Source organism: Moschus berezovskii, chromosome 9, assembly GCF_049115385.1.
Source record: "Moschus berezovskii isolate FMDL1 chromosome 9, NW_MosBer_1.0, whole genome shotgun sequence".
Lineage (NCBI taxonomy): Eukaryota > Metazoa > Chordata > Mammalia > Artiodactyla > Moschidae > Moschus > Moschus berezovskii.
In genome coordinates this window covers 101,146,769-101,173,394 of record NC_142468.1, presented here as the reverse complement: position 1 = coordinate 101,173,394, position 26,626 = coordinate 101,146,769, and the positions used below count along the sequence as shown (strand labels likewise).

General features: G+C 49.0%; 2 protein-coding genes across 2 annotated transcripts; both read left to right on the top strand.

Moving 5' to 3' along the window:
- The first annotated feature begins 9,824 nt into the window (after positions 1-9,824).
- LOC148776702 (uncharacterized) lies at positions 9,825-13,822 on the top strand. Its single transcript, XM_088840222.1, has 4 exons — positions 9,825-10,062; positions 10,526-12,587; positions 12,798-13,312; positions 13,571-13,822. Exons 1-4 carry the CDS (start codon positions 9,825-9,827, stop codon positions 13,783-13,785), a joined length of 3,030 nt encoding a protein of 1,009 aa, XP_088696348.1. The 3' UTR covers positions 13,786-13,822.
- A 366-nt stretch (positions 13,823-14,188) lies between these two features.
- Positions 14,189-26,442, top strand: LOC148776701 (protein 4.2-like). The gene is given in 12 exon segments (XM_088840221.1): positions 14,189-14,435; positions 14,597-14,708; positions 15,663-15,753; positions 16,537-16,714; positions 17,299-17,437; positions 17,733-17,836; positions 18,364-18,420; positions 18,423-18,602; positions 20,022-20,321; positions 23,133-23,287; positions 24,364-24,497; positions 26,280-26,442. Coding segments are annotated over 12 exon segments (1,860 nt in total).
- Positions 26,443-26,626: the final 184 nt, after the last annotated feature.

The following is a 26,626-nucleotide window of genomic DNA, read 5'->3' as shown; positions in this document are numbered from 1 at the left end:
CTACTGTTACCTCACTTGGAAAAAAGGTCTTTGCAAGTTTCATTAAGGATCTTGAGATGGGATTCCCATCCTGTATTAATCAGGTGGGTTCTTAATATGATGACAATTGTTCTTATTAAACAAGAAGGGCAGAGGGCAGTTTGGACCAGATGAAAGAAAAATACAGACATACACCGGGAGTGAAAACAGAGACTGAGTGATGGGGCCTCAAGCCAAGGAAGCTGCTAACCACGGAAGCTCAGAGAGACAAGGAGTGCACCTCGTCTCAAGAGACCAGGAGACACCGTTAGGGAGTGCAGCCCTACTGACACCTTGAAATCAGACTTTTGACCTCTAGAACTGTGGGATGGTACATTTTTATCATGTTAAGCCTCCAAGTTTATGCTGATTTGTTACAGCAGGTACCGGAAATTAACACAGCACACATTAAACCTTTTCTCGACTTCTGCAGTTAACTGCATAAGCCGAAGTATTTTCAAATAGCCAAAGGTCCCAACATCCCACCACACATTAAAGACCAAGGCACAAGACTACCTTGCATGGAAGCACCGAAACATTCCCATGTGGACATTTTCCTCTCCAAAAAGTCTGCTCCTTTCTTTTTATTTCTCAGTGTTTCCAGGTAACACACCAAATGATGCATTTGTGCAAGTACAACAGATACAACACCTTAATGACATCTAGGTGGAGATCAATCCTGGGTGTTCATTGGAAGGACTGATGCTAAAGCTGAAACTCCAGTACTTTGGCCACCTCATGCGACGAGTTGACTCACTGGAAAAGAGTCTGAGGCTAGGAAGGATTGGGGGTGGGAGGAGACGGGGACGACAGAGAATGAGATGGCTGGATGGCATCACCGACTCGATGGACATGAGTTTGAGTGAACTCTGGGAGTTGGTGATGGACAGGGAGGCCTGGCGTGCTGTGATTCATGGGGTCGCAAAGAGTCGGACACAACTGAGTGACTGAACTGAACTGAATGGAGTTAATTAAGAAACAAGATAAAAGAGCGAAGATGGAGGTCCAAATATTCCTGGTACTGATCTAACCCTGGCTTCGACTCCAGTTTGAATGAAATGATCCCATAACTGAACCCCAGAAATTACTAGTCCATAACTGAACTAGTAATACACAGGATGACAGAAACAGAAGATACCAACTCTCACTCTCAAGGGAGAGAACAGAGTTAGTTAAGACAAACATGCCCGCTTAATTCTTTTCAAGCTTCCTATATAAGTCACTTGATCACCCTGGGGTGGAGTAAGTAAAGAAGCAGGGCTGAAATTACCCTAAGATCTCTCTTGACAGGATTGAAACATCAAGATGGGAAAAAGACCATTCCCTCACTCCCCACCACCACCACCCCCAGCATTAAAAAATAATAACCTACACTTACAATGTAAAACAAATCAGAAACTTCTTTAGTTCTGATTCACTCTTAGTATTACTAATACCTAATCAGGAGTCTTGTGCAAAAACATCTTGATTAGTTGCTAATAAAACTCTTTAGAGGCAGAGTCTCCATATGCCTCAAAGGAAAGATGTAGACCTCTTATGTGTCAAGATTTTCTCACCAAAAATCACACAATGTCTTTACTATTCCAGCCAAGTGTAGCCTAGCCCTACCCTCATTCCTGCTTTACTTGGATAAGCAAAAAATACATAGATGGAAATAAAGAAGAGATATCAGGTACAAATACATAAAATAGTGGGTAAAACATTATAAGTGGAGTCAAGTACCACCACCATTCACTACAGTAGAAGTGAACATTCAGCACCAACAGTAATGTCTTTTCCTGTAATGTCTGGAAAGTCATAATAAATCATATGTACCTACCTTTTCAAATTTGTTCAAATCTCATTTTTATATTAACTACTGCATGCCAAGTAACATGCTAAGGCTGCATCAACAGATGAAGAAAAGGTAGCCCTGGTCCCAAGGAATGTTGCCCAGAAGAATCCCGAGATATGTAAAAAATCCAACTTTGTGTAAAAAAGTGCAACAATCAGGTATGCAAAAGTGTAATGGAAGCAAAAAGGAAAGTGATCACAACACTAAAGAGAAGACAGCACAAAAGAGATAATGTGTAAACTGAGTTTTGACTCAGAAATGAAGCAGGTTTTCCAGGTGCCCAATAGGGAGGAGAGAATTCTTCGAGAAGGGAAAAGCATAATTCAAGAGAGTGAATTGTTCATATACTCCTAGAAGAGAAGCAGGGAGCAGCAGAAGAAATACTTGGATATAGGCATCATGAATATTTGTATGTTTCATTTTGGCAAAACCATTCTAATGGAAATTTTGAAGATCAACTCTAGAGGAGATAAACAGAACTAGTAATTACTGCAGGAAATACTAGAACCAATTTCTACTATAATCTACCAAAAAGAAACAAAACTGTTTCAATGACAACACAGTATCACAGAAAGGGCTTGGGGTGTGTGTGTGTGTGTGTGTCTGTGTGTCTGTGTGTGTGTGTGTGTGTACAGTTTAGTTCAGTTCAGTCACTCAGTCGTGTGTGTGTGTGTGTATTCAGTTCAGTTCAGTCACTCAGTCGTGTGTGTGTGTGTGTGTGTGTGTATTCAGTTTAGTTCAGTTCAGTCACTCAGTCGTGTCCGACTCTTTGTGACCCCATGAACCGTAACACATCAGGCCTCCCTGTCCATCATCAACTCCCGGAGTTTACCCAAACTCATATCCATTGAGTTGGTGATGCCATCTAACCATCTCATCCTCTGTCATCCCCTTCTCCTCCTGCCTTCAATCTTCCCCAACATCAGGGGCTTTTCAAATGAGTCAGCTCTTTGCATCAAGTGGCCAAAATATTGGAGTTTCAGCTTCAACATCAGTCCTTCCAATGAGCACCAAGACTGATTGCCTTTAGGAGGGACTGGTTGGAGTTTAGTGTATTAGGTGTCACTTAAAATTTTGACTCCACAATGTACTTGCTTTAGGATCTTGAACGAGACTTATAACTTCAGCGAGTCTCAGTATAGTGAGAGTATGTGATCACCTACATCTGTACCTGCACTGCAATCTTAATGTAAACTCAAGTTCCAGTCCAAGCCTAGGTTCTCTGTGACTCCTCCTCTGGTTAATTCAAAACCTATCTCTCTCTTCTTCATTTGGCTTCTTTATGGAAATATCATAAGAATGTCTATGACTTCTTGGTGTCTTTTGCTGTCGTCTGTTTTTTAAATTGAAGTCTAGTTGATTTACAATGCCATGTTTGTTTCAGGTATACAGTTCAGTGATTAAATATACATCCTTTATCAGATTCTTTTCCATTAATAAGTTATTATAAAATATTGAGCATAGCTCCCTGTGCTATACAATAGATCCTTACAGGTTATCTGTTCTATGCCTTCTTTGAAATATTGTAGCACTTGTTGTCTGTATCATTTACATGTTTCAATTACGTTATGACTGAAAACAAAAAATTTATATTTGCCCATGCCCTGGCCCATACTTTAAAAATGTGTTCATTGATTTCCTATTCATTGGCTACATTTTAGACACTGTGTTAGCTGGTGGTTCCAGAAGTTAGTAAAATATAGATGTTCCTGATCAGAAGGTCAGGTCTTTGTGGGAAAACAAACAAAAATAAACAATCCGTGTCTCAAACAGCTGTTTACTTCCCAAAGAGAACACGCCTAGTTGGTACAGTAAATACATGGATCACAAATAAATGTATCAATAGTTATTTGGTGTTAATAACTTCAGATAACTGCTTTTCTCTTTTGAAGAAATGATGACACTGTTTCACCAGGAGCTCAATACCCCTCTGAGACTGAGGGCTTCACTTCCACGTCCATCCTGACTCACCACAGTGCTTTCTTATATGAAAATATACAAGTCCATCCATACTCCCTATTAAAAGGATTATCTAGCATGACTTTCTGACAGCATGAAGAAAAACTCAAGAGGTTCAGAATTTTAGTTCTGAGATGCATCCAGAAGTTCAGATGCTCTAATTCAACTTGCTTGACTGGAAAATGGATCTGTAAATCTCACAAGATCAGATGATCTTTTAAGAATTTCAAAACTTCCTGCTGCTGCTGCTGCTGCTGCTGCTGCTGCTGCTGCTGCTGCTTCACTTCAGTCGTGTCCGACTCTGTGTGACCCCATAGACGGAAGCCCACCAGGGTCCCCCGTCCCTGGGGTTCTCCAGGCAAGAACACTGGAGTGGGTTGCCGCTACTAATTAGAAATTCTAGAAGAATAGCTTCTTTTAAAATACACTGATAATATGCTTTACAGCTTAATATCCAGCAGCCTATGTTTCCGTTAAGTGAGCTTCGGGAAAGAAGAAAACTTGTGGTTTAGTTGCATTTACTTTGGAGCCTCTGGTCAAAACATCTACTTCTGTGCTCAGCCATCTTTTCATTTTTAAAATAGGGGCAACTCTAAAAACATGGTTACAGAGATGGTGCACAGCTTCACGTGTCATTGTCTTCATTTGTTTAGAATACCAATAAAATCGAAGCTATCACTGCAAAGAGTGGGATGTTATTTGGTGTCACCTAGTGCAACTCTGTGGAAATAAAGAAAAGGAAAGGGGTCTAGAATAACTACAATTTTCCTGAGAACACAATTGTTTTATGGTAAATCTGGGACAAGATTCCTGATCTCTTTGACCCACTCCATGCTTCTTTCACTGGGATCTGAACAACCCAGAGGAATAAATGTGCTGTGTTCTATGTAACTGGTGCAGGACTTGGCAAGATTGGAATTGTAACACTATGTATGAAGAGTTATCTGGAAATTCTTAAAAATAAGTGAGATCCAGCCCAGGTATATAGAACACTATGTTTTATGAAAATTCTGTGGAATGAACAGAACTGGTAACTGAAGTGTGTGTGCTGTGCTGCAGTTTCAAGTAGGTAGGGTGAATTCTTGTTTTCTGGCACCTTGAAGATTTCACTCCATTATACACATGAAAATGAAATTAACATTTGAACTGTGCTAGTGCTAAGTCGGTTCAGTCCTGTCTGACTTGGTGACCCTATGGACTGTAGCCTGCCAGGTTCCTCTGTCCATGGGATTTTCCTGGCAAGAATATCGGAATGGGTTGCCACTTCCTTCTCCAGGGGATCTTCCCAACCCAGGGATTGAAACCAGGTCTCCTGCATAGAAAGCAGATTCTTTACCATCTGAGCTACCAGAGAAGCCCTAGTAGCTCAGATTTGAACTTGGTCATATTTAATTCTGCATGGTCTTTTAAGTCAGAAAAATATTCCATGTATCAGTTAAGTTGCGATTTATTTTTATCTTGATTTTTTTTTGAGTAAGATTTGTTTTATTTTCTCTTATAAAGATTAAAAATATAAGGGTGTGTAATGGTGTGATTCATGGGGTAGCAAAGAGTCGGACACGACTGAGCGACTGAACTGAACTGAATGGTGTTTTAGTCACTGTCATTCTCCCTCTGACCTGACCCTCTCCCCATAAACAAAAATATCCCCCATTCTTAGAAGAAGCCTGTTCTCAATTACTTGTAGATTCAGAGATGATGGTTCCTTTTGCTTTTTACAAATGTGATTGGGACCATACCATCCATGCTGGGGTCTTGAGTTCTTCCACCCAAGAAAGATCTTGATCTTGATCTTTAATTTCTAAAAGTCTTTCCAAACAGAAAACAGAGGTTAGAAATGGTATGTGGGAGGCTTTCCAAGAAGAAATAAGCTCATTTCATTCAGCACAAAAATGAACATCCAAACTCTTCACTGCTGAAAGTGTCCAAAGCTGCTAGCTTCATCTTGTAGTTAAGGCATCTGAAAGAATCATGCTCAAGGACTCCTAATCACCCAGATATCCCATATCCGACTCAGTAGGTATAATTATCCATTATGGGTATTTTTCTGAGTGACAGAGAACAATATCCTGGCTGAACATCCCTCTGCCATGACACAGAGATGATGGTCTCAAGCTATCTTGAAGGTGTTAGAGCCCTCTTTATCCATTACTAATATTAACAGAGGACAAAACTTAATACTCTCTTTGCTCTGTATTTGTTAAATCACTTCTTGCCTTCATTAAAATGGATGGCCCATAATTGAGTCGGTAGTATGTGTATCACTGGAAGCTGAACACATGTTTGTTGGTTTTATTAATGTCATAGATTTCTAGGGAGGGTCTACTCAAAAACTAAGTCTAGTTTCACAGACACAAATAAATTATGATATAATTTTGAACAAATTCAGCCTCATCATAAAGGAAAGATACTGATACTTACTATAACCCTGCCCTTGAGGGGCTCTTGTAAAGCACTAAATAAAGTAATAGAGGCATGCACACATGCATAGATTTTCAGTGATATCTGTGCACACTTAAAAAGAACTCTACACAATATATTATAAAAATCTTGATGCTGTGTGTCCCTAGTTGCCAGCTCTCTACACCCGGGGCAGATTCATGTCAATGTATGGCAAAACCAACCAATATAATATTGTCAAATAAAAAAAAAAAACTATCTAAATTAACAAGACCTTATCTATTAGGATAGCTATCAGAGTATTCCAAATTCTACTTCTTGTAGTACCCTGTCCCAACCATTTTCCTTCCTCTTTTCATTAGCCCTCAATCCAGAAGCCCTGGAGATTTGTTCATTAATTTGTGTACCTATTTAGTGATGTGGCCAATTTCTTAATCCCTTATCAAATTTCAGGCACCATTCTTCAGTATGTTTTGTAGGGTGATGACACAGCAGTGATCAACACAGATGAATATACCCTCTCTCCAATTGAGGGGGCAGACAAAAATAAACAAGCAAATATAAAAAAATATAAGTATAAATATGTAAATAAAAATTACATAGATGCATAGAATAACTAGTATATCAGGTAAGTGCTAGGGAAAAAATAGAAAGCATGGTAGGGAGATGGAGATGGCTGATAGAAGGCACCTGCCACTTGAAATGAAGTAATAAATGAAGGCTTTATGGGGAAGATAAAATGTATCAAGGAATTTAAGGTGGTTGTGGAAGGGAGCAAGGTGCATATCTGGGGAATGAATATTCCCAGCAGAAGGAACAGTCAGATGGCAAGAGGAGGAGGCAAGAATGTGCCTAGAGTATTCAAGGACAGAAAGGGTGTCAGCGCGTGGGAAATAGAGTGAGCAAAGCAGAGAGGAGAAGGAACAAGTCAGGAAGAAACAGAGGCCCAGATTTCTAGGCCTGTGGAGGCACTCTGAGGACTTTGCTTTTTAAGTCACTGAAGAGATCTGAGCAATACGACCCGATTTACGTTTTAACAGGATCTCTCTGAATGCCCTGTTGATTAGAAACTGCAAGAGAGTAAGGACAAGCTCCAGAAGACCAAGAGTTGACTCAAAGACATGATTTACTCAAAAACGCACCTCTTATTCAGTGACAATGTAGAGCAGGGACTGGCAAATAATTGCTCACAAATCACTGTGAGCTCAGCCTGTTCTTTTATGACTGCTGAGCTAATACTGAACCTCACATTTTGAAAGACTGCTGAAGAAAGAGGAGGAGGAGAAGCTACAGAAACTGTATGCGGCCCACCGAGTCTAAGATACATATGTAAAACTCCAGAAAATGTTTTCCAACACCTGATGGAAATCATCGGGCTGGTAGTAGGTCCACAACAAAACTGGGAGGAGGAATCCATGAGTGAATTAGCTGCTGAAAGTATTGTAAAGTGACAGGTGTCAAGAGACATTCACGGTTTCACCCTTAACCTTCAGAAATGGTGCTATTTTCATTGAGCTGTTGAAAAATATAATCTAACTTTCAAAACAACAAATCAGAAGGCATCTTCTCACATAAGCAAGGTCATAAATCACTGTCAAGTAAAACTGAAGTAGCAACAAATCAATAACCAAAAACATTTGTATGGACTTTTAAACTTTAGAAAGCATTTGCATCTTCATTATCTAATGTAATTCTCAAATAATCCATGAAATAGTTATTATTACTTTCCCATTAGAAATTTGGAGAAGGCAATGGCAACCCAATGGCAACCCACTCCAGTACTCTTGCCTGGGAAATCCCATGGACAGAGGAGCCTGGTAGGCTACAGTCCATGGGGTCACGAGGAGTCGGACGCGACTGAGCGACTTCACTTTCACTTTTCACTTTCATGCACTGGAGAAGGAAATGGCAACCCACTCCAGTATTCTTGCCTGGAGAATCCTAGGGACGGAGGAGCCTGGTGGGCTGCCAACTATGGGGTCGCACAGAGTCAGTACACAACTGATGCAACTTAGCAGCAGCAGCAGCATTAGAAATTACCACATACTAAGTCCTTAGTGATTGCCCAAGAAAAGCTGAAATCTTGAGTGTTACACCTATTAATGCCAAGGTTTCCCCCCCACCTCCCCCCCCCCGCATGGAAATGCTGGATGCTAGAACTGACAGGGATTTTCAGCTCAAGATGCAGACTAGAACACATATTTACTTTCTCTTCTTTCTGAAACCATATTTAAATAACAGTGTAAAAATACCAAAATTAACAAGCCAATAAAAGCCAAGAGGTTGTGGAAGTCATCAACTACAGAAAGCTTTCAACATATTTCTAGAAGGCAAAAAATGAAAGAGAGTGATGAGTAAAATAATTAAGGAAAGATTGTCCTAAGAAGGGTCAGCACAAAGCCAGTCAGCTTTTGGTGAATTCTGGTTTTAGTAAAGGGCAAGGAGACAAGAGGAACTGAAAAATAAGGAAATTAAAGTTATTTTAGGGAAAAAAGTTACTCGAATGAGCTCCAGAGACCACTCAGCCTGATGTCATATTAATTCATGGATTACAATGGATTGTTGGTAAGCAAGACAAGGAAACAGGGAAGAAACAAAAATCAAGAGGTTGTTCCTTACTGAACTCTTCTCAAACGAGATCAAGGAATTATGGTTAAATGCCACGGCTGTAAATCATTTCTGGTCCTAGAGAGGTCACATAGGGCTTATGACAATTCTTGCTTTTTTCAGACATAATTTAGGTCTGAGAAAAACCTTTTGTGTCCTCCAATCTCAAGTCTTATTGGGGATGGAAGTCCAAATTTACTCTGACATACTAGAAAAAGAATCTCAAGAGCAGAGGGCAAAACTAATTTATAATATATGAATTATGTCCAGTGTTATTTTAAATATATTTTAAATGAAAATATATAAATCAAGTTTCACTGATCAATACAATTCTGGGTTCTGAAACCTCTACATGTCACATGCCTAATGTGTAACCACATGTCAGCCCAGGAGAAGGAAAACACTCCAATGAAGTAAGCCAAAGAAACAAGATTTAAACTCAATAAAGCCATGTTAGACTAGGATTTTTCAGTTCTTTCCCATTCTTTTGAAGCTTCTACCTTGTGAATAATAACATGTTTCCCTTGTCCTAGACACACAAGAGTGCGTCTTCTCTCCTGGGCATAAGAATCTCTAGAATTATATATAGTAGTAAAGAGTGGACCAAGCTGACATGCTCACAGTGACCAAATTGTACTATTCTAAACTGACACAGTGCTCCGCTATGAAGCTGCAATAAATTATGTGTTTGCTTTCTAGACGTGAATGAGTTGCCTCACTGAACATACTCCAGGAAGGCCATCCATAGAAATTGGCTTCTAATCCATACAGAATAATTCACTGGTAAATTTCTTTCAGGAAAGCCCACGCTTTATCTAGACTATAATCTTTACACATCTGGATTCTTCAAACTAGACCAAAGGGAAAACCTCCGCTGGTGCTCTGCTGACAACTGGTGGTCCCTCACCTGCATCTTCTGAGATCAGAACCCAGTGCGGTAGGTGATCAACTCATGAACTGAGCAAAAGAAAACCTCTACAGGGTAGGATATAGGCTCATTATCGGTATGACACTTGGGGCTGATTGTCATCAGGAGTACAAGAAAAGAACAGTCATACATGAAGCATGGATGACCAGGAGGCACCACAGCCCAGAGAAGGCTTGGTTCAAATCCTGGCTAAGCCATCACTCTCTGCACACCCTGAAGACCAGTCTAAAGTCGAACTGTTGTACCAAATTTCTAAAAAGACGTGAAGAGCCTTACCTGCCAGGAAGGGAGGTTGTGGGGGGCAGCATCCGGCCAGGTGAGGGCTCTGCATTCCCTGCCGGCTGGTGATGATGGCAGAGGAGCAGCAGTGGAGAAGGTGCTCCTGGTTCCAGGTCTCGCAGAGAAGCTGGGGAGGTCCCCATAGGTGCTGGACCACCCCCCGACAGGATGGGTGGCTCTTGCACTCAGCTTTGCACAGGCCTCTGAGACACAGGCAGGGAAGGGCTGACCGATACAAATGCAGGCACCAAGGGGGCTGCATGAGGAGGTGCTAGACAGGATGAGCTCTGGAGGAGGAGGCCCCCACAGTCCTTACCAGTCTTTGCATGGTGGCCCCTCTGGTGCCAAACACCTGCCGCCCACAGTGGGAAGTCTCAGCTGCTAGAGAGCCTGGGAGGGGTCATGCGCTGGGGCCCTGCCCTTTGCCCTGTAATTTGCCACACCCACGCGCGCGCAGCACAGTTTCTCTGTGACACGTATACCATGGACTCATCACAAAGGCCAGGCTGAGGACTCCCCCCTCCAGTGCATGCTTGACCACGAGTGGAGTCAGAAGCTAGGGAGGCACTCTCCCAGTTTCACACTCTATTCTCTGGCGTTTTGGTGTGCAATCAATACTGTATGGGCAACTACGCTCCTGAGTTCACTACCTGAGCTACCTGCTCAGGTGGTCAAGCCTGGGAAGCTGGTAGCAACCAGTCACCTCCCACTTCCTTGCGCAAAGGAGAGAGAGGTGATGGCCCAAGAAGAGCCCAGGGAAGGCATGACAAAGGAGGAAGGCCACGCAGAGGCCGAAGGACAGGACGATGGTCTGTACCACAGTGGGGATGTGACAGCGACACCCAGGCCCCAAGAGACCAGCGGGGTCCTCACATCCCTGCAGTGCAGTCCTGAGCCTCCAAACCTCCTTCCGGTGCACCCAGAAGGCAGCTTCCGTGAGAAAGCCCAGGGGTCTCGGCTGAATTCCTCCGGAAGCCCCGCCATCTGCTCAGCCGGCACTGGTGGAGACGGCCAGCCTCCCTTGCAACCTGGGCCCCTGGCCACGGTGCTCTCTGCCCCAGGTCCGTGCTGCAACCTGCTGCTCGAGAGGCCAGTAGAGGTGCTGGGAGAAGACCACCGACCCAGCTCCCCAGAGTCACTGATTTCCGGGAAGGTGCTGCAGCATAAACAACCTTCAGACACCCCACGGAGAAGCTCTTCGCCCCTGGGATCTGCCAGCAGTAGGCACCCCGTCAAGCGGAAGACACCCGTGCCGCTTTTTCTGCCACTGCCGCCACTGCTGCCACCAGTGCCACCACCGCTGCCTCTGCCGTGGGGTCGCAGCAACCTTCCCCCTCCTCCGAAGCTTCCAGGCATGACTCTCGCCAAAACCTGGGGCACCCTGAAACAAAGCATGCAGCGTCAGCGGAACAAAATCCTGAAAGATGCAAGGAAGGCCATGCGACGCCACAGTGTCCCTCCGCCTGCCCCAGGGACGACAGGCTCCCTGATTCCGGTCAGTCACACTTTGGCGGTCCCTCCTGCTACCAGCAATTTGGCCGACCGGAACTCCAGATTCCTCAGTCTGGCTGGCCGTCCACCTTGCCTGACAACTTGTCTGGATCAGGGGGCAAGACACACAGCCCCCGTGTACTCTCACGCTGCTATTGCTGCACGTGCTCGTCTTCCTCCAGTTTGCAATCCCATTGAGGGAATGAACCTTAAGAAGGATGAAGGCACTCGGTGTTCAGTCAGAGCAGCACCCCCTTTTACTTCTGACCTCTCCAAACCACTGAGCACCCCAACCCTCTCCTTACCACCACCCTCCTACAGAACTGAATCCCCAACACCCATGTGTGTAGATCCTCCCCCTCCCTTATCCTTACTCACCCCTCTTCCAAACCCTCCCATCGCCCCCGCTGTTCTGACTGTGCAGCCCATCCCTGCTACTGCCGTGCCTTTTCCCACCACAGTCCCGGCATCTGGAAGTGTGACCTCCCCGTCTTCTTCAGATCCGGGCATCACAGCCATGGACACTACACCCCCTTCTAAAGCTATGATTTTTCGGTCTCCCCCAGGGATTGGGGTGCAGCAGACACACACTGCACCAGGCACGACACTCTCATTTGTGCCCATGGTCTCCAGCCGCGCTGGGGCTCCGGCTGCCGTCTTCCCCGGGCCCTCATCTGGGGCTCCGGCTGCCGTCTTCCCCGGGCCCCCACCTGGGGCTCCGGCTGCCGTGTTCCCCGGGCCATCATCTGGGGCTCCGGCTGCCGTTTTCCCCGGGCCCCCACCTGGGGCACCGGCTGCCGTCTTCCCCGGGCCCTCATCTGGGGCTCCGGCTGTTGTCTTCCCTGGGCCATCATCTGGGGCTCCGGCTGCCGTCTTCCCCGGGCCCCCATCTGGGGCTCCGGCTGCCGTGTTCCCCGGGCCATCATCTGGGGCTCCGGCTGCTGTCTTCCCCGGGCCCCCACCTGCGGCACCGGCTGCCGTCTTCCCCGGGCCCTCATCTGGGGCTCCGGCTGCTGTCTTCCCCGGGCCCTCATCAGGGACTCCGGCTGCCTTCTCTGTTCTAACTGTGCAGCCCATCCCTGCTACTGCCGTCCCTTTTCCCACCACAGTCCCGGCATCTGGAAGTGTGACCTCCCCGTCTTCTTCAGATCCAGACATCACAGCCATGGACACTACACCCCCTTCTAAAGCTATGATTTTTCGGTCTCCCCCAGGGATTGGGGTGCAGCAGACACACACTGCACCAGGCACGACACTCTCATTTGTGCCCATGGTCTCCAGCCGCGCTGGGGCTCCGGCTGCCGTCTTCCCCGGGCCCTCGTCTGGGGCTCCGGCTGCCGTCTTCCCCGGGCCCTCGTCTGGGGCTCCGGCTGCCGTCTTCCCCGGGCCCTCGTCTGGGGCTCCGGCTGCCGTCTTCCCCGTGCCATCGTCTGGGGCTCTGGCTGCCGTCTTCCCCGGGCCCCCGTCTGGGGCTCCGGCTGCCGTGTTCCCCGGGCCATCATCTGGGGCTCCGGCTGCCGTCTTCCCCGGGCCCCCATCTGGGGCTCCGGCTGCCGTGTTCCCCGGGCCATCATCTGGGGCTCCGGCTGCCGTGTTCCCCGGGCCCTCATCTGGGGCTCCGGCTGCCGTCTTCCCCGGGCCCCCACCTGGGGCACCGGCTGCCGTCTTCCCCGGGCCCCCACCTGCGGCTCCGGCTGCCGTCTTCCCCGGGCCCTCATCTGGGGCTCCAGCTGCCGTCTTCCCCGGGTCCCCATCTGGGGCTCCGGCTGCCGTCTTCCCCGGGCCCTCATCAGGGACTCCGGCTGCCTTCTCTGTTCTAACTGTGCAGCCCATCCCTGCTACTGCCATCCCTTTTCCCACCACAGTCCCGGCATCTGGAAGTGTGACCTCCCCGTCTTCTTCAGATCCGGGCATCACAGCCATGGACACTACACCCCCTTCTAAAGCTATGATTTTTCGGTCTCCCCCAGGGATTGGGGTGCAGCAGACACACACTGCACAGAGACCACGCACAACACTCTCATTTGTGCCCATGGTCTCCAGCCGCGCTGGGGCTCCGGCTGCCGTCTTCCCCGGGCCCTCATCTGGGGCTCCGGCTGCCGTCTTCCCCGGGCCCTCGTCTGGGGCTCCGGCTGCCGTCTTCCCCGGGCCCTCGTCTGGGGCTCCGGCTGCCGTGTTCCCCGGGCCCTCGTCTGGGGCTCCGGCTGCCGTCTTTCCCGGGCCCCCACCTGCGGCCTTGGGTCCTGGTTTCCCCAGGCCCACTATCTAGAACTCCAGCCTATGTCTTCCCCATCCCTCCCTCTTGGGTCCGGCCGCTGTCTCCCCTGTCCCACCCCCCCATCTATGGCTTTGTGTCCTGTCTTCCCTCACCCCCCCATCTATGGCTTTGTGTCCTGTCTTCCCTCACCCCCCCCCATCTATGGCTTTGTGTCCTGTCTTCCCTCACATCCCCCCCCCATCTAGGACTTTGGCTGTTTCCCTCAGTTCTCAAATTATGACTTTGGGTCCTGCCTCCCCCAGCCCCCCAACTATAGCTTCAGCCCCTGTTTCCCCCAACCCCTCATCCATGGCTTCAGCTCCTGTTTTCCCCAACCCCACATCTGTGGCTTCAGTTCCTTTTTCCCCAGCCCCACATCTATGGCTTCAGCTCCTGTTTTCCCCAGCCCCCACCTATGGCTTTGGCAGTTATCTATGCTCCAGCAGATGGCATCGCGACAGATGCCAAACCAGTCTTTGACACAGATGCTATAGAAACCACACCTGCTCCTCAGACTGTTATTTTCCAGTCTACCTCTGACTCCAAGGAGAACCACTACCCATATCACGTGGCTGTTCTTGGTTGTGAGAACACAGCACCCAGTGGCAGCAATGCCTGGACCCAAGCCTCGACTTATTTACCTGTGGAGTTGGTCATCAGAGGTACCCACATTTCAAGTGAAGCTTGAAACCCAGAAACTTGGACTCAGAACTCACCCTTTAGCCCACATCTGGGGCCAACAATAGGAAGAAGCCTAACAAGTCTATTCCACTGGGAAACCCATTAGCCCTAGCACAAGATAAAAAGCTAACCTCTTCTGCAGTCCAGCTACCCAGAAGAAGCATAATGGATTCAGGTTTGCCAGATCCCCTGTCTGAGACCACCACCATCAACATGCAGCCGGCCTTTGTGTACAACTCAGATATTTTCCCCAGGTATGTATCTGCTACTACTGGTTTTGGAGAGGATACCACAGTGCCTGGTACTGGACACTGGTACTTGTCCCTTCACACAAATTTCTCCTCTATGGTGATGGGATTTGTAACTGTAGCTTTTCTACACTCAGGTGGCTCCTGAGTGCAGCGATGGGAAGTGGTAACACCCCGACCTCTAACCTCTAACCATAAGGATGGCAGTGTCCCCTGCCATCACTCTACCACCTGGATTCGGCTCAGGTAGACCCCAGGCATTTGGATTCAAGTTAGAACCAGATATGTGCCCAGATGCTGGGAGGGCGGCTTGCCCTTCCTACTGCAGCAGCCATGCTGCACTGAGATGCCCCCAGGTGATCTGGCCCACAGTAGGAACACTAATGGTGCTGGGTGCCCCACACAGTTCTGTCCAAAAGTTAGGTGGGCCAGATGCTTCTGAATAAGTGAGGCCTAGGGCATTCACACCAACCCCAAAACTCCCACCAGCCATAGAGGCTGCAGGTCCCATCAACAGTGGGCCTGATGTGGTACTGCAGACAGCAAGCTACCGTCTCCAGTCCTCTGCCAGAGCTGCCCCCGTCTAGGGCCCCAGAAGTTTTTTACTCACGAATGGTCCCCTCCTCCCAGAGTGCAGGGGACAGTCCCTGGAGGAGGGTCTGAGTGAGGAGGGGCAGACAGTAGCATCCAGCGGGGAGAGAAATGACAGGAGGGGGTCCTCCCTCAGGTCACAAGCCAGCGAGGACTAAAACTGACCTGGGTTTCCTTGAGACCTCCCTCTCCCTGCCTCCTCACCCCCAGCCCTGGCAGGTAGCTTAGGTCCCTGGGAAGAAGGGGGTCAGTTCCATCTTACCTGTGGTTTGGGGATAAGGCAGTCAAAGGAACTTGTTTTCATTTCTAAATTATTCCCATGAAGGTGGCCTGGTCCTTTCCTATTGTCCTTCAAAAGTTCTCTCACAGGAGTAATGTGTTCTCTCTTTCCTCATGTGGCTCAACCCTCTCCTCTGAGGAGGTGGTGAGGGACAGCGCTAGCCTGCGAGGAGGAGGAAACGTGGGCCTCAAGGCCCCAGGTGCAAACACTCGAAGAATCAGGGCCAGGCAGACCAAGGAACAGTGAAAGCCTCCAGCGAGGGGCAGCCCTCCTGCTGCTCTCGTGTCCTGAGTTTCATTTGCCACTATGGGCTTCCCTGGGGGCTCACAGAGTAAAGAATCTGCCTGCAATGCGGGAGACCTGGGTTCGATCCAGGTTTCAACCCCTGGGTCAGGAAGATCCCCTGGAGAAGGGAATGACAACCCACTCCAGTATTCTTGCCTGCAGAATCCCATGGACAAAGGAGCCTGGGGGGCTACAGTCCATGGGGTCACAAGAATCGGACACGACTGAGCGACTAACACTTTCATTTTCATGGCTCACGAACCCCTGCTTCTGAAGGACTTGTTACAAATGTTTCCCAGACACCATCCCAGTGGGTGAGGGTGGAGCCCAGGAACATGCAGGTTTAACAAGTTCCAGGTGATTTCCATACAGGTGATCTGTTCACCATGCCTGGAGAACTTTGATGAGCCCTTGCTACGGGCGTACTAAGTCACTTCAGTTGTGTCCGGTTCTTTGCGACCCTATAGCCCACCAAGCTCCTCTGTCCGTGGGATTCTCCAGGCAATACTGGAGTGGGTTTCCATGCCCTCCTCAAGGGGATCTTCCCCACCCGGGGATTGAACACATGTTTCTTTCAACTCCTGCATTGGCAGGCGGGATCTTTACCATTAGCGCCACCTGAGAAGCCGGAGCCCTCCCTACTCACCCCCATAAACATCCACACATTTCCCCAAACAGCTGCACGTTCTTAAGGAGAAGTTCGTCCTGCTCACTGCGAAGATCCAGACTATGGAGGAAAGGGCCTTGCTGAACAAGCGCCGGGACAGTGCGCCCATCCTGCGACAGAGGGTCACTGGTCATGGGAGGCCCATGTACGAGGGTCAGGCCTGGGTGTTGGCAGCTGCTGCTTGCACAGGTACAGAGCAGACTTGCCTGCCACACCCAGGCAAGTCACCTTGGCTACCGCACAGAGTGTCTGCCTTGCTTCTTGCATTGCCCGGTCCCCCCTGCCCCGTGACATCTCCAAAAGCAGCCACTGCCTCCACTCCGCAGCATCCCCCACCTCCACCACACCTGTGCCTGCTTCCCATGCGCCATCTGGCCAAGACGGCTTTTCCCCAGCCACTCCTCCCAACCAACTTCTGCTCCTTTTCCCAGATTCAGCAAAGCTGGGCCCATCTGGCGAGCTCTGCTCCCAAACTCCCCAAAGCTCCTGCCTGCCTCTGCCCCGGAAAAGCCAGTCCCAGCGCTCTGTTGAAGCCCCCCGCTGTCCACTCCACCTGCTGTGTATCTTGTCTGTTTCTCATTACTTGGCCTGCACGTAGCCTAGGTCGGGCGGGTGTCAGCTCCCGTGCCTCTTCTTTCCACAATGTCACCTGGCATTTAGGACCATGAAAGTGCCCGGTGTCCAGAGGAGACACTGAGAACGCTAGCCATAGACCCCATCCCCCGCGTCCCAGGCCTCTCTGGTGCCCTGACCCTCTGCCCGCTTGCCCGCAGTGCTGCGAGCCCTGGGAATCCCTGCCCGTGTCGTGACCGCCTTCACCTCCGCCCAGGGCACCGGTGGGGGCCTGCTGGTAGACGAGTACTACAACGAGGAGGGGCGGAGGAATGGAGAAGGCAACAGAGGCAGAGCCTGGTGAGAAGCCCAAAGGGGATGCCTGACGTCCCAGACCTGAAAGGGCTCCAAACCCGCAGGCTCTCATCCACGGGAACTCCCCGCCCCAAGCAGCCCTGCTTTGAATAGGCCTTCCGGATTCTGGAAGGCAGGATTCCGAAGGTCAGGGTGAATGTGAGATGCACGCCCCTTCCTGGGAGTGTTGGAACCACTCGTCCGCAGTGTCCTCCCAGCCACTCAGTATCAGCTCTGTCATCTCCAGGGCTGCTTCCGGACTTCCCCCCCCCCCCAACTTGTATTGTTCCCTTTGCTTCAGGATCTTCCAGACTTCCACGGAGTGCTGGATGGCCCGGCCTGCTCTGCCTGAGGGTTATGACGGATGGCAGATTCTATACCCAAGTGCTCTTAAAGGAGGTGAAGGTAAAGCCTGGGGTGGGCCTAGGACCCCTGGGTTACACAGCGCTGCAAGAGTACAGGGAGTCCCTTGGAGAGGAAGCAGGGGCAGCAGGTGTTCCATAGTGGGTCTGCAGCCCCTAAAACAGAAGGGGTGGCAGGACTGATGGTGAGCAGTGGGATGCCGGCCCAAGGCCCCCCAGGAACAGAACAGTCACAGAGCCAGGCACGCAGGAAGTGCTCAACAAAGGCAGCCTGCTCCTGTCATGTCTGCGCTCAAGCTGGCTTAGGAGCTCCCATGTCCTCTCTAACTCTGAGGTCTCGTCCAGCTTCTGAGAGGGCGCCTGCCATAGACCATGACCAAAAAGCTTTGTCACTACAAGTGAGCCTCACCTCCTCTGTGCCCTCAGAAACCCTGCCTAGTGCCCACCTCTGACCTTGATTCCAGCAGAGGGGCAACAGGGCGTTAGGATGGGGACAGAGGTTTGGCTGCTCTGACCGAAGCCAAGGTCTGGCTGTGGTTCCTCTCACTCACTGACGTTTCTCTCCCTCAGTCCTGGAGGCCTGTGATCTGGTCCCAGTCAGAGCGGTCAAGGAGGGGATAGTGCAGCTGAGCCTGCAGCAGCAGACATTTTTGCCTCCATAAATGCCTCATGTGTGGTCTGGAGGTGCCGTGAGGACGGGACCCTGGAGTTGACTGACTGCAACCCTAAGGATTTTGGCAATAATAGCACCGAGAATGTGGACGGTGACCGCCGTGAGGACATCACACAGAACTACAAGTATCCTGAAGGTACCAGGCAGTGGGGGTCCTCTCAGGTGGCTCAGAGGTAAAGAATCTGCCCACCAATGTAGGAGATGCCAGTTCGATCCCTGGGTCGGGAAGATCCCCTGGAGTAGGAAATGGCAACCCACTCGTTTTCTTGCCCAGAAAAATCCCTTGGACAGACTGAACGGATGCAGTCTGTGGGATTGCAAAGGGTTGGAGACGACTGAAGCAATTTAGTATGCACGCACCAGGTGGAAGAGGGCCCCAAACAGCAACAGAGGGAAAGGAATGGGCCAGACACATGCAGGTCAGGGAGACGTGCTGTCCGCTCCCCATCACATAAAACAGGACTGCTCAACCTTGTTTGACTTTACTCACATTTTGGACCAGATATCTTTGCTCTCTGGGAGGCTGTGCGACCTGGGACATTCAGAAGCCTTCCTGGTCTCTCTCCTCTAGATGCCAGCCCCTCCTCAACCAGCACCACCAGTTGTGACAACCAGAAATGTCTCCTGACATTTCCAAATGTCCCCTGGGGGCAAAATTGTCCCCAGCTGAGAACTACTGCTATAGAACAGAATACTTAATACCAAGCCCAGGTGACTTCCCTGGTGGTCCAGTGGTTAAGACTCTGCACTTCTACTGCAGGGGGTTAATCCCTGGTTGGGAAGCTAAGATCCCATATGTCACATGTGGCATGGCCAAAGACAAAAGAAAAACCAAGCCCAGCTGCCAGGAAATATTCTCTGTCTCCTGCTGTATTCCAACACTCCCCACCCTCCCTGTGGATTCCCCTCCATATTAGTTATTAGAGTGCCCCGCGGCCCTGTCCTCCCATTTGTCCAAACAAGAAGGCCTGCACTGTTCTTGAGCCGCCCAATGGCACCCTCACCCCCATCTCCTCATCTCCTTCCCCGTTGCCTGCAGGTCACTCAGGGCCTCATCATCTCTTTTCTAGAGGATTATAGTAGCCTCCTAACTGGACCCCTGCCTCCAGTTTCCCCATCATTATTCCATCTCTAACTTACAGTTTCCAGAGTGAGCTTCCCAGGACACAGATATGTTTATGTGACAGAATATTCCTGCTCCAGAATATTCCATGGCCTCCATTTCCCTTGGAATAAGTCCAAACTCCCTCACTTAGGAAAATACAAGTTCCTGCAACTTGGGCAAAAACTAGCTTTCCCACCGTTCAAGGGGCAAATTCACAGTACTTGAAGAACTTGACCCCTGAGTGACTTGGAAGAGACACACTGTATCTGTGGTGAGTTTGTCTAACACAAACCTTTCTTTTAACTACACGTGGCGCAAGAGGTTTGCAAGGCTCTTGTGGCCTTGGGCAATTTGAGCAGTAGTGGGTCAATGAACCTTAATCCTGAGCTTTTATTAGAAGAGTCTATACCTGCTGGGTAAGAGGCCTGCTTTGTTTATTCCATTCTTCAGGATCTTCTCAAGAAAAAGTGGTGCTGGAGGAAGTCCAGAAATACGTAATGAAACACAAGAAAGATGGTGCCATCTATCCTCCTTGTTGTGAGACTGATGATCCTCTACATCTCTTTTTGAAAGCACCGAGTTCCCTAGCCCTGGGAAAGAATGTAGAGTTCTCTGTGAACTTGTTAAAGCCCAGGGACCAGGAGAAGGAAGTGCAGCTGGCAGTCGGGCTGCAGGCAGTGTCCTACAATGGCGTCCTTGCTGCCAAGCTCTGGAGGAAGAAGTCTGTCCTTACACTCAGTGCCAACTCAGGTAACGCTCTGGGGCCCCTTCCCAACACTCTACACACCCAGCTCCCACCTGTATGGCAGCAGCCATCCAGCAACGCCTGCAGATTTGAAGACATGGTTTCTAGTTCCTGAAGGGCTCGCTCGCTCTCTGTCTCATTCACTACATATTTACTGAGCTTCACACAGGAAAAACAAAACCCACAATTCTGATTGTAGTCGTTTGAGTCAACAGACTGTGGAGCAGGGTAAGAAGTGTTTGACGAAGTAAGCACAGTACAGTGGTGGATTAGCATCTCTCCCAGGCAGGAGCAGGCTGCCCCCAGGTAAATCAGGCTGCCCTGGGTCTTGAAGGATGAGTAAGGCAGTGTCAGACAGAGAAGTGAGTCATGGGCTTTCCAGGCAGAAGGGACATATGCCCAGGTTCTTCCTCCTCCTTGAGAATCTTATGTAATTGATCTGGAGCCGGATCCAGGCACTGGACTTTTTCAGAGCTCCCTGTGTTATTCTAGGGTTGAAATTCCCTGGACTAGAGCAGCTAGTTCTGCTCTAGTTCTCATGGAAAAGTTCTCCAACTTTGCTGCATGTAAGAACCAACTGGGGGAAGTTTGATGCTCACCCTGCACCCCAGACCAATTAAGTCAGAAACTCCACAATTTGACCCAAACATCAAAAATATTGTTAAGTCCCTGGGTGACTCCAATGTGCAGGCAAGAGAATCAGTGGAATAGAGCTTGTTTACATGATTGCAGCTCCCTCCTGACTGGTCCCCCTGCCTCCAGTCTTTCCACCGTGTTCCCTTTCCAAGAGTGGGAGGAGTGGAGTGGGGGAGTTGCGTGAGAGCCAGACTGGGCCAGATCTTGAAGTGGCTTATAGATGCTGCTCAAGAGTTGGGTTTTATTCTCTGGGCAATGCGGAGCTGGTAAAAGGTTTTAACCAGAGGAGTCAATGGGATTAGAAATTCATTTTTGAAAAAGAACTTTTGGTAGAATGGAATGGAAGGGGTCATATTAGAGTCATGTATCTCAGCCTTGTCTGTATGTTGAATCACCTGGAGAATTTTAAATATACTGATTCTTAGGTTTCTCGGTCGGAGTCTGTTTTAATTGACTTGGGGTGTGGCTTGGCATTGGGAATTTTTAAAGCTTCCCATATGATTCTAATGTGTATCTCATGTGTATCCAACAACCACAGATTAAAGTTGGAAGGTTTTGAAAAAATCGAAGGACAAAGTAAACTAGCAAAACTTTTCAAATGAAGTCATATTATAGAAGTGGGCTAGATTGAACTTGTGTATGCGGCTAGAAGGTGCTTCCAGTTTGGATGAGCCTCTAAAGTAGGGCCAATGGGAAAGAACAGGTTTGGGGAGAAAGATGACGCGTTCTGTTTGTTGCATGTTGGGTTTGAAATCCCAGAAGACATCTGAGCTGTGATGGACAGTAGGCAGCTGGAAACCTAAACCTGGTATTTTGGATAAAGTCCTGGATGGGGGCAGGGGCGAGTGGGGAAGGGCTGAGAAAATGAGAGGGTGAGGAGGAAACCCAGGCAGCACCAGCGTGCAGGCAGCAGACAGGGAGACCTAGAGGGAGAGACTAAGTCAGAGAGGAGGAGGGGGAGCCCAGCACGGCCAGCGGAGGGGCTGGGAGAGGTCAGGGCGGGGAAGCCTCTACTGACAGGGAGGTCGGTGGAGAAGCAGTAGGATCCTGGGGCTTAAACTGACCGAGAGCTGAGGAGGTGAGACAAGGTACGCAGTCCTTCCTGGAAGAATGGATGGAAAAAGAAGAGAGGCTGGGTGGCAGACGGGGACACTCGGGAAAGGGAAGGTGTTCTTTGTTTTAAGATGACAGAGAGCAGAACCTGCTTACATGCTGAAGAAGAATTAATAGAGAGAAAAAGACAAAGCCTCAGGAGAGATGGGTTATAATCGATGGTGCAACCTCTGAGGAAATGAGACACAACTAGAATAATTACAGCTCACATTTACTGAGCACTTATTTTCGGCAAACATGATGTTAAGTGTTCTGTATGCATTATCTCATTTATCCTCATAATGACCTTATGAGGCAGGAACCATTATCATCCCGCTTTACAGATGAGGAGACCAAGACACAGAAAGTTAACTAAACTGCCCACAGTTACACAGCTAAGCAGCGGTGGCGTTGGGATGGAGCACTGATCTAAAAAGCAGAGGACAGGATCTGCGCACAGAGGGGGCCGCGCCCTGGAGGCAGTGGCGAGGAGGGAAGCTGGCTTCATTTTCTCTGCAAACGGGAAAGAACAGAAGCAGAGAAGGGGAGGGGACCAAGCAAGCGTATATCCAGCCGTGACTGGGTGGCAGGTCTGAGGCCAGCACTTAACAACTGCCTCATGAACCAGAAGCCACCCCGCCAGGTAGGTGTTACTACTAGACAAGGGGACTGAGGCTCCACTTGTCGTCCACAGGGCCCTTTCCAGAGCCCTGTGGAGGCGGTCTGCCAAGAGTGTTGTGCCCATGGTGCTGATGCTGGTCTTGGATGGGTTGCTCGTTGTTTTATTTTGGCTGCCCCTGGTCTTAGTTGCAGCATGCGGGCTCTTGGTGGTGGAATGTGGGAATTGTTGTTTCCTGACTGGGGGTTGAACCTGGACCCCCTGCCTTGGGACCACGGAGTCCTAACCACTGGACCGCCAGCCAAGTCCTTTTGGGTGGGTTCTTGAGCGAGTTCCTTCTGAAATTGCTGTGAGGAACGAGGCATCTTTCTGGCGTCAGTGAGGCCCTGATTCCTGGGAGTCATGTGTGAAACCACTGCTTGTCTCTGGGGCACTCCTGGTCCCTGACTCCCCCTGTTACGTGTTTCAGCTAAGAAAATCTCTACCTCCCTGTTCAACTCCAATTTTGAACAAAGCCTGCCAGAGAATAGCTTCCTCAGACTCACTGCCATGGCAACGCACTCCAGCCTTACCTGCTTCGCCCAGCAAGACATCGCCATTTGCAGACCATACCTTGCCATCGAGGTTGGCACCGGTCCTTCCCCAAGTCGCTGTGTTTGCTGCTATTCAGAAAGAACAGAGCCCCTCAAGCTTCAGAGCAGGTGACCGTGCTGAAGAAACTATCAGGAAATGCTGGGTTGAGAGCTCCTTCTCTTGAAAGAGATGATTTCTTATAGATGATACTAAGATTTAAATCTTTCCACTTTAAGTAAAGGTTTCTAAAATCGGAGTCTTCTCAGTGGCTGCCTCCAAACTTACAAAGATAATAGCCTACGGTCATTTAGCACTTTATACAATACCAGTGTATTTTCACGTTTTACTTCTTTGAATACAACAGCCCTGGGAGGTGAACTCTTCCCGTTATTCAGATGAGGAAAGCATCATGCCTACAGATCTTAAAAATGGCCTGTCTTAGAGGCTTAGGGCTCTTAGTCCAGTCCTCTTTCCACATGTGTACTCGGACCAAAATGAATGTGACTTGGTCTCTGCCCTGGAGGGGGTTACAGTTGGGCAAGGGTGCCACCACATGTGGTCTATGTACCAGCTTTCAGAGGAGCAAAGTCACTCTGGCACAAGTGAAGTAAAGAGGCCTATTTCCGGCTGGGGGTTTGGGAACACCTCATGGAGGAGGTGGCATTTGTGTCAGGCTTTGAACAATAGGTGAGCTTTCAGTGCAGAGGAGGGAGAAGGCCATTGCAGATGGAAGACTGAGTAAAGAGGCCCAAAGGAAGGGAGCCTGGGGGCTGTGCTGGGGCTGGGAAACTGTCCACAGAGGCTAGGGTGGAGTCAGGGGTAGGACAGATGAGCCCCGGATAGATTGGGGTTAGATTGTGACGGGCTCTGAAGGCCAATCAAAGCTGAATTCTGAAGACAATACGAAACCATCCAAGGTTTCCAAGTGAAGGAAAGGCACCATCAGTGTTGTCAGTGATGGATCAAGGCTGAGAGGACATTCAGAAGACCACGTAGAGGGGAGGGAAGTCAGCAGTCGAGTTTAGGTGAGGATGGTAGAGATAGGAGAATAACCAAGAAAGGGTTCAGGACGGTAGCCAGGAGGGGAAGGCGTGACTACAGCTCTGTGCTCTTGGGATCCCCCATAGATGCCAGAGACAGCAGAGCAACATCAGCCCCTGATGGCCTTGGTCAGCATCCATAAGCCCCTCGATGTTCCCTTGGAAGACTGTGTGATCTCCATCTTCGGAAGGGGGCTCATTCACAGAGAGAAGAGCTACAGGTAAGAGACCACCAGCTTCTCCTCCCACAGAAGTGTCTCACCGTCAGAGAGGAAGAGCCTGGGCTTCCCTGGTGGCTCAAACAGTAAAGAATGGCAGGAACCCAAGACTGATGACACTCTGTTTGCTATGTCCATGAGGACAGAGCAAATACCTGCCGGAGTTGAACTAAAAGATCAGGGCCTCTCTCACCCTGGGGCCACCAGTGTTTACTGGGTACAGGAGAGAGGGGGGCTCTGTGCCCCTTGGGCACCTGATGCTGGCTGAGGCCCTGGTCATGCAGAGAGGGCCTGGGGATTACTGATGAGCGCAGGTGAGGGGGTTAGGGAACATCACAGGCAGGAGCTGCACTCTACCAGTGACAACACAGCACAGGATTTCATTTCCACATCCCTTTACTCCTATTCCCTACTCCCATTCTCTCAGATCCTTGTCTTAGTATGTGTACAATGTGTACTGTTGCTTCTCGAGCCTGTATTTTTAAACTATATAAATGTCAGGTCTAATTCATTTCACTCAGAACAGGTTTTCACTCACCCACAGGTCGTCCATTGCTTCTGTTACAAATTCCTCCGTCACGTATACCCCTGCTTCCCACCACACCACTCCACAGTGCCTCCAACTCTCAGACACCGCAAGTACACACATTCCCTTATCACCTGCTTGAAAATGTGTGTGTCGGGGGGTAAATACACAGGAACGGAGTTGCTGAGACATGGGATAAGACCTGGTTTGACCACATGCTACCAGATTGGTTTGTAGAATAGCTGCAGTTCCCTCCAGCAGTACTTGACAGCTTCTATATTCTTACCATTCCTCCATTCTTGGCAATACACAGTTTTCTCTTTTAATCCAGTCTAACAGGAATAAAATAACATCTCATCATTGTTTTAATTTGCAACTCTTCATGTTTATTAGCCTTTTCCATTTCCTCCTCTGTATAGTTCCTTAACTTTGCCCACTTTTTTTGCCGTTCCTTTTTTCCTTGTTGATCTGTGGGTATATATATACACACATATATTCATACACACAAACCCTGTATAATCTAGGTTATTAGCACCTTGTTGGCTTTAGATGTTGCAAGTATCTCTGTTAATCATTGCTCCTTCTCTCATCAGGTCCACAGCATCCTCCACTAAACACACACATACAGTTTAGAGTTCACGATGCCTATTCCTACAACCCCGAGGTCCCTGACAGGTTGTGTGGTTGTTGAGCCACCACCTCAGCCTCAAGAAACTCAGTCACTCTTGGCCATAAGTTGTCAGAAGGACTGCCAGCATTTAACCAGACTTCTGTGGTCTCCCAGATAGATTGTTAAGATAAAGCTTCTCAAAAGAAATCTGCACTATGTGCTCAGTCACCATATGAAGGTCCACAGGTAGACAAGAAAGCTGCTGATAGGCCTCCAAACAGCAGCTGCCGGCATCCTGACGTCTCAGTATGCCCACTACACCCGCTGCAGTTAGCAACGAGGATTCTAAAACCATAGTTTTCACAAGCCTACTATTACCAAGAATGGGCCCAGACTGAAGTCACAGGTGATGAAACAACAGATGCAACCTGGAAGCCCTTGGAATAGGATGTTTCTCTTCTCAGCCATACAGCTGCTCACCATGGAGGCTCCTGCCTTCCACCCTCTTCCAACCTCCTCTGTTTTAACAGCTGGGTACTGACATGTTTATTTCTTCAGGGTCTGTAAGCAGGTAAGCATCAGATTCACTGGGACCAGCAAAGGAATGGCCCTGAGACAGAACTAGGACGTTTCTTTTCTTCTATTTCAGAGTGAATTCGGTGCAGCCCAGAAACACTTTGCGCACCCAACTCGAGTTCATGCCAATGAAGGTGGGGCACCAGAGGCTCACTGTGGAAATGGACTGCAACATGTTCCAGAACCTAACCAACTTCAGAACTGTCACGGTGGTAGCCCCTGAGCCTCCAGCTTAAACTTCCAGCTCCCGCATCACGTTCCCCAACCACCTCCTCAATCTACAATCTAAAACCAAGCATGCTGGGAAGAGAAACTTTGCTTATCAGACAAATGATTCTCTGCTCAGGTTAAGCAGGAGAGGACCAAGAACAAAACCAGATTCCCCACCTCAAAAAAACTTATAGTCTCAGAAATCAACAG

Coding starts and splice junctions, on each gene's coding strand:
- LOC148776702 (XM_088840222.1), top strand. CDS start 9,825: ATGACACTTGGGGCTGATTGTCATCAGGAGTACAAGAAAAGAACAGTC. Junction 10,063..10,525: donor GGGGGGCAGCATCCGGCCAG/GTGAGGGCTCTG, acceptor CTCATCACAAAG/GCCAGGCTGAGGACTCCCCC. Junction 12,588..12,797: donor TTCTCTGTTCTAACTGTGCA/GCCCATCCCTGC, acceptor CATGGTCTCCAG/CCGCGCTGGGGCTCCGGCTG.